The sequence below is a fragment of the Vigna radiata genome, chromosome 4, assembly GCF_000741045.1.
Source record: "Vigna radiata var. radiata cultivar VC1973A chromosome 4, Vradiata_ver6, whole genome shotgun sequence".
NCBI lineage: Eukaryota > Viridiplantae > Streptophyta > Magnoliopsida > Fabales > Fabaceae > Vigna > Vigna radiata.
Genome location: NC_028354.1, coordinates 18,833,758 through 18,841,880, shown reverse-complemented (window position 1 = coordinate 18,841,880; position 8,123 = coordinate 18,833,758). Strand labels below are relative to the sequence as shown.

General features: G+C 32.9%; 1 protein-coding gene across 1 annotated transcript; it reads left to right on the top strand.

Annotated features, from left to right (window-relative positions):
• Window positions 1-214: 214 nt before the first annotated feature.
• LOC106759396 (protein NSP-INTERACTING KINASE 1) lies at window positions 215-3,979 on the top strand. Its single transcript, XM_014642552.2, has 12 exons — window positions 215-231; window positions 364-747; window positions 834-966; window positions 1,101-1,172; window positions 1,259-1,402; window positions 1,488-1,559; window positions 1,658-1,717; window positions 1,877-1,974; window positions 2,123-2,272; window positions 2,416-2,757; window positions 2,938-3,317; window positions 3,406-3,979. The coding sequence occupies exons 2-12, from the start codon at window positions 648-650 to the stop codon at window positions 3,724-3,726; spliced, it is 1,872 nt and encodes a 623-aa protein (XP_014498038.1). The 5' UTR covers window positions 215-231; window positions 364-647; the 3' UTR covers window positions 3,727-3,979.
• The last annotated feature ends 4,144 nt before the right edge of the window (window positions 3,980-8,123 follow it).

The window sequence follows — 8,123 nt, the reverse complement described above, 5'->3', positions numbered from 1 at the left end:
ACACGTAGGATTTTGGTTCTTTGCAGCCAAAAGGGAAAGAAAAGGGCTACGGTATTATTCTTTTGTTCTAAATGTGTCTGCATAATATTCATTAATAAAATCTAATGATATCTCTCATGCGCCAGTACTTTTTTTTTCTTTTTTCTTTTTTCTGCTTTATCTACTACTTTGCTGATGCATATATAGTTTCATGAAAACTTCTTTATGCTTTAAGTGCATGTGTATGATTAAGTAAGTCTCTCAAGTGCATTTCCCGTTCTCTCCCTGCCACATATGCTGCTGAAACTTTTACCTTGAATTGGTTTGTTCATCCGTTTTTGTTCTAAGATTAAGGCTCTTATATATATAATATTTTGTTTACAGCTTCCTGACTCGGTGACAGGCATGCTCCTTCTCTTTATGCTGTCTAAAAACATGTCTTTTTTCACCCCTTTGATCTGACACGAGATTTTTCGGTGAATGAGATTCTAGCATGGAAAGAAGGAAGTGAATTTCTTTTTCTTATTTTGAACACCACAGTGATGAAAGCGCATCCATTTCAGAACTGTTAAACATTCCATATTTACATCTTTCTGGGTTGAAGTTATTGGAAACCTCAACCTCAAGTGAAGTGTACTTGCATCTTCTTCCTTGGAAATTCCAGTTGAATGGGGATGCCAAGAGGAACAACTCTTCTCTTTTTCATATTGTTCTTCTTTTGGAGCTCCGCAGATGCTTTGCTTTCTCCTAAGGGAGTGAACTTCGAAGGTAAATTTGAAATTTTGCTCCTTCTTTCACCTTGTTCACAGCTTCATAATATGCAGAGTTTTGAATTAGGTCTCTTTTTAATGCAGTGCAAGCCTTAATGAGCATAAAACGCTCTTTAGAGGATCCACATGGTGTTCTAGACAATTGGGATGGGGATGCAGTCGATCCATGTAGCTGGACTATGGTCACATGTTCTTCAGATAACTTGGTCGTTGGACTGTGAGTCTTCTTTCAATCTTATTATTAAGCTGATGAAATACTGTTCGAATTTTGAACACTCAGCAGGTGTACCAGTTTGTGCTGCAAATTGATTCGAGCTTTTGATGAAATTTGTGTTGTGTTGTTTGGAGCAGGGGCACTCCAAGTCAAAGTCTATCTGGTACTCTATCTCCGAGCATAGGCAACTTAACCAACCTTCAGATTGTGTAAGTGATTGCAAGGCTCAATGCAATTTAGTACTCTCAAAATGGCTTCTAATTGACTATGAGAGGTGTTTTGGACAACTTTTCAGGCTGCTACAGAATAACAACATAAGTGGATCAATCCCATCAGAGTTGGGAAAACTTCCTAAGCTTCAGACCCTTGATCTCTCAAACAACTTCTTCAGAGGGGAGATTCCTCAATCTCTGGGACACCTGAAAAGCCTCCAATACCTGTAAGCATACATGAGCTTGGGTTTGATATCTTGAGATGAATCCATTTTCAGTATCAATGCTAAAATTTTCCTAAAATTGTTTCAGGAGGCTCAATAACAACACTCTTGTTGGTGAATGCCCAGAGTCTCTGGCTAACATGACCCAACTCAATTTTCTGTAATACACATGAACTCTTCTGTTTTATACTTGTATCTTATGCATAATTTCAGTTTGGTATTCCTAAAGACGTTTCTTGTTTTGTGACTATCATTCAGTGATTTGTCATACAACAATCTTAGTGGCCCGGTGCCCAGAATTTTAGCCAAATCATTCAGGTAAGTCTATATCTCTCTCTCTCTCTCTCTCTCTCTCTCTCTCTCTCTCTCTCTCTCTCTCTCTCTCTCTGTGTTATGTAAGTGCATTTTGCTTGGAAGGAAAACAGAAAATTGGGTGCTAGCCTATAGATTAATCCCATTCCTTTTTTATTGTTTCAGCATTGTTGGAAACCCCATTGTTTGTGCAACGGGAAAAGAGCCAAACTGTCATGGGATGACACTGATGCCTATGTCCATGAACTTGAACAATACTGAACGTAAGATTTCGTCAGTGTCGGTCATGTTTTTTTTTTTAAATTGATTGTTCTTCCAAGCCTTGTGTCAGTTTCCCATGTACTAGTGTACTCTGACACATTCTGCATAGTCATTGTTATGATGCTGATAACAGTATCTTTGCTTCCCTAGATGCTTTAGAATCAGGCAGACCAAAAACTCATAAAATGGCAATTGCCTTTGGCTTGAGTTTGGGATGTCTCTGCCTCATAGTTATCGGTTTTGGAGGTGTTATTTGGTGGAGACACAAGCACAATCAACAAGCATTCTTCGATGTTAAAGGTACTTGCCATTTGCACACCTTGAATGAGATCAAAGTAAAATATATATATACATCGTTATATAAGAATGTTCCAGTGCATCAAAAGCTAATTCAAGTATGGTATTGTTCTGACACTTACGACCTTTTTTGTTAACTGTTTCAGACCGGCATCATGAAGAAGTCTACCTCGGAAACTTGAAGAGGTTCCAATTCAGAGAACTCCAGATTTCTACTAACAACTTCAGCAGCAAAAACATACTAGGAAAAGGTGGTTTTGGAAATGTCTACAAAGGAGTTCTCTCTGATGGTACTCTTGTAGCTGTCAAGAGGCTTAAAGATGGCAATGCTATTGGAGGAGAGATTCAATTTCAGACAGAAGTTGAAATGATCAGCTTGGCAGTGCACCGAAACCTCCTCAGACTCTATGGATTTTGCATGACACCAACAGAAAGGCTTTTGGTTTATCCATACATGTCCAATGGCAGTGTTGCTTCCCGTCTCAAGGGTAAGCTCAAAGTTCTAAAATTTCATACTCAAATTAGACCACCTCATTTAGTGTTACAAATAGTGTTTTCAGTGTAACAAATTTCTTATATTATTTGTGAAAAAGAGAAATGAAGACAGAAACATTTTTATGAAGGAAGATTGTACCTAAGGATTCTAATACGAAATTGGTGGTTGTCAGGTAAACCAGTGCTGGACTGGGGCACTAGGAAGCACATTGCTTTGGGAGCAGCAAGAGGACTACTGTACCTTCATGAGCAATGTGATCCAAAGATCATTCACAGGGATGTGAAAGCTGCAAACATATTGCTTGATGACTACTGTGAAGCTGTGGTTGGAGATTTTGGGTTGGCAAAGCTTTTGGATCACCAAGACTCACACGTCACGACTGCAGTGAGGGGCACAGTGGGGCATATTGCCCCAGAGTACCTTTCCACAGGACAGTCCTCTGAGAAGACTGATGTTTTTGGATTTGGCATTCTCCTCCTTGAATTGATCACAGGCCAGAGAGCTCTAGAGTTTGGAAAATCAGCCAACAACAAAGGAGCCATGCTTGATTGGGTGAGTTTGTTTCCCTTTATTCATCAGAACTCTTTCCTTTATCTCAAACCAAATGGTAAGTCTAAGTCCTTATATTGTTGACATTCAGGTAAAGAAAATTCATCTGGAGAAAAAGCTTGAAATGCTGGTAGACAAGGATCTGAAGAGCAACTATGACAGAATTGAACTTGAGGAAATGGTTCAAGTGGCTCTCTTATGTACTCAGTATCTTCCAGGGCATAGGCCTAAGATGTCTGAAGTGGTTCGCATGCTCGAAGGTGATGGACTAGCAGAAAGATGGGAAGCTTCACAAAGAGTTGACACAAGCAAGTTCAAACCCCAAGAGTCATCTTCATCAGATAGGTATTCTGATCTCACTGATGACTCTTTGTTGTTAGTCCAAGCCATGGAACTCTCAGGACCCAGATGAATCAATTGTCCAGTAGCACTACATTTTCATTTTTGTTTTAAAGGTATTCAAAAGCATATGATAGTTGAATCTTTGTTACAAGAAGATTATAATGTTGTATGATAGAGATTTACCAAAGCTGAAAATGGCTTTGGTAATGTTTACTTTCAAATGTACAGAATCTCATTCGTTGAATGTTAATTTTGTAATATTACTGTTGAAAATGAAACATCCTGTGATTGTATGTGTAATGATCTCAAAGTTTATTGTGTTATTTATGATGTTTTGTTTAGGTGTGTGAGTTGCAATCAATTACGCATGATGGCTTTTAAATTCAAACTATATTAACTGATAATCCATGTTTATGAAAATGTGAAGGTGGTAAGTGGTCCCCATGGTAAGGTGCAACGGTCCTTTACTTTGGTAGTTGATCCATTTAGGTTTGTCCCAGGGAATGGTGCAATTGTCATTGTTTCTATATAAAGCTGGGCATAAGTGTTGTACCTCTTTCACCTAACAACAGGATTTCTCCTCCACACCTCCTTTCCCATTCCCCTAACCAAAAAAATCTTCCTTCTTTTCTCTTTACTCAATTAATTATATGCTTTATAAGAGGCTAATGGATTCAAATATTAACATTCTCAAGGGGTATTTACTTTTAATCCAGCTGACCAGGTGTATCTCTGATCCACAAATAAAAATCTAATCTGCAATCCTTTTAAAAAATATTATGGAATATTTTATAACCTACAAATACATATAAAAAAATAAAAAATAAAAAATTTTACATTTTTAAAATAAAATTTAAATAAAATTATAATATATATATATATATATATATATAATATAAATTAAATTTTATGTTTTTTTCATAACGGCACATGTGGTTAAATAGTATATTATCCATACCTGATTTATTTAAAAGTGGATATTAAAATATACGTTACGTGTGAATAATAACTACACCTCACATATTTACATATATGTTTTTGATCCCTGTCTCTTAAATAACTTCCATTTTTATTTTAACTTTTTATACTTCACCTATGACTTCACATAAGTTTATAGGCTAAAAGTGAAAACAGTAATAAAGATAATTAAAAAATAAATAAATATGTTTTTAATCTAATTTGTCTATATTTCAAATTTTGATATAATTTGTTCTAAAACTTCCTAACTTAATTACATCAGGAAGGATTGATTTAGTTAGTCAGTTTGACACGTTATAATTTAAATATTTAATCCAAAAAAAGTTAATATCAAAATTATATTCATTTACTTTTAAACTTTATAAATTTAAAAGACTAAGTATATATCTAATCCAAAATTAAAAGTTAGGACATCATGCCAAAAGATTAAAAAAATAATACTAGAAACACTTACAATGTTTCACTGAAATTTTGTTCGTGAAATATTGTGTGCGTGTGTTGTAATATTGTGGTTTTATTATTTGGGGAAAAGCTAGATACTTCAGAAAACAATATCTTAAAAATAAATAGAATAAAGACCAGATTTTACGATAATTTTAAAATGAATAACAAACTCGTGATGCCTCACAGTCCATGGGCTTTATTTGTGAAAAAAAAAAAATTGAGGGAGGCTTTTGCTTGCTGTGTTGCAGATAGAAAGTTGGGGATGCAGGAAGTAAACGCCCAAGATATCTGCTTCTACGGACTCCAGTCTGAACTCAGACTATTTTTTAAACGGTTCCTTCCTCCATCACCATTCCTTCTCCCTCCATCTCCTCACAATTTTTTTAATGGCAAAATTATCCTTTAATTTTTAACTATTTTATTTTAATCATATTTATTTATCAAACCCTAAATAATTCCTCACTTTCACTCTGAGCCCCACTCCTAGCTTTATCAAACCCTAAATAATTACCTCCGTCTCACACTCTTCTCTCTTTCAATGAAATTTGTTTCTTGTCACCCCAACTCTTCCAATGTTGTATTTTGTTTTGCTCCGGTCACAAAGATGTACTAGAGTATTTTCCAATAAATGTTTATTGAAATAAAGGTGGTTTCTTATTTACTATTTCTAGCAGTATATTTTCAGGTATGAATACCATTGTTGCTTTTTTCACACTTGGATTGAGGGAATTAATTAATAATTCTAATATAACTATCATCATGCCCAAGTTGAATGAATTATGAATTGATTGACTGTGAGTGCGTGATCCATATAAAAACCTTTAGGAGAGAGAGGAATGTTGATACGCAGATTGAACGTTTATGATGTAGGGGAACTCATCTTACTCACCAAGCACGTCAAGAAAAAACGGATCTCAGCGAAAGAGGAAAGAGAGAAGAGAGTGAGACGAAGGTGGAAAGAAACGAATCTCAAAAAGAGAAAAAGTGAAAAAAAATTGAAAAGAATAGCTGAGAGTGAAAATGAAGAATTATTTAAGATTTGATAAATAAATAAGGTTAAAAATAAAATGAATAAAAATTAAAGGATAATTTTGTCATTAAATTTTTTTAAGGGATGGAGAGAGAAGGAGTGGTGGTGAAGGAGCAATACCTTTTTTAAATAGTTATTGCAAACAAAAATGGGCTATCTTTCTTGAATTTTAATGAAAACCACTAGTCCAAAATGACTCCTAACGAAAATTTTACAACTTTGAAAAGTTTTATATAAATGAACTTAACTTTTTTCATTATAAAAGTTTAAATTTTTTAAATTTTTTAGATAAAATAATTGAAATTTATTAATTTTCGTTTAGTTTTAGCAAAGTTCTCTAATTACTACAAAATACAAAAGTTACTGTTCTAACCTTAAGATATAGATAAATATGATATTCACATACTTTAATAATAATAAAAACTAGTAAATATTTACAAGAAACAAGTCCACCCATTTAAGTTAATAAAAACAATACCAATTCATATAAGCCAAACTCATATTTGACATCAATTGAGAAAGTATTGAATTGATGATGCGAGGACTTTAACTAAGTTGATAATTATTGCCATAAATAAAGATTAGTCAATAATATTTAATATTTAAAGTAAGGTTGAATTAAAGATAGAATATAAAAAACATGAAATTAAAAAAAAGTATAAGAAAAATTTAAAGTTATTACTTTTTAAACACAATATGAAGTTTCTAGTTTTAAAAAATCAAATTAATTTTTGTAAAAAATCCAATTTCTTTTAAAATTTTATTGTAAATAACATATCGATTAAAATCTATTTTAATTTTTTTATTAGAGATGAATTAGTTCTAAAATAAACTTTCAAAATACAAGGAATATTTCATCAAACTTATGTGATTGCAATGTAAACGGAATGAAATGAAATTTGGATGAATAAAATGTGAATTGTCAATCTACTTATCGTCTCTTAAAAAGTGTACTAAATTTAATTTGCAACTCATTTAGTAGAAATCACAATGATTTATAAAGATACGTAGTATAACATTATGATCAAACGAATTCATTACATTTTACTTTTATTATTATTACATTGAAGTTATACTTAGACAATCTATCATTCTCAAAATAGAATCTTTTAGAACAAAAAAAGTTGACATCTCTTAGAATACAAAAAAAAAAATAAACATTAAAAATAATTAGTGGTATTTTTGTAAATAAATGTTCAACTTAGACGTCAAAATTTATATTTTATTCAACATCATATGCTCTCATTAAACGTTCAAGTTTTTAATACGTTATATTAGATAAATTTCATGAAATGTTTGGCACAAAAGTGAAAATATATCTATTATGATGTCAAATGCCTTAGTTCCAAACGGCAAAGATTTATATGATGTCAGAATATCACTTTTTTAGACGTTATATATTAGTGAATTCATTAAAAATTTAGGCGGGAATATTCACTTTATCTTTGTGCAAAACCTTCTTCTCTGCCGAAACACTTATCGGACGAAAATTTTGACGACCAACACATGTAACATTTCTTTCATTTTACACAAATACACGTTGATTAACTACTTTACGTGTGATTTTCTTTCGCTTAGACCAATTGGTTTCGTGCATAGGCACTCTTTGGAGTATAGACACATTCTCCCTTCTCCCTCACTAGTGGGAACACTTTATTCCAACGACGAACCCACCTTCAAAAATCTTAGTTTCGTTTTGGGTTTTTGATGAACTTTCATTTACTAGTACAAAAACAGAGTATAACGTCGAATATTTTTAGCCTTTACGTCAAATTTGATAACGGCATTATATCAAGAGGCGTTAAATTGACGTCGAATTAATTTAATGTCGAATTTTGTCAATATATGAAGTTATTTAACGTTGAATTTTGTTAATAGACGTTAATCAATTCTTTTTTTTTAAATGATTATGATCCTCTTTTACAGCTCTACGAGACCTGAAAAGCAGAAAAAACAAAAAATTTTCAGTTTTTGGTATTTTATAAATTATGAACTGTAACGCCCCGACAACTTAC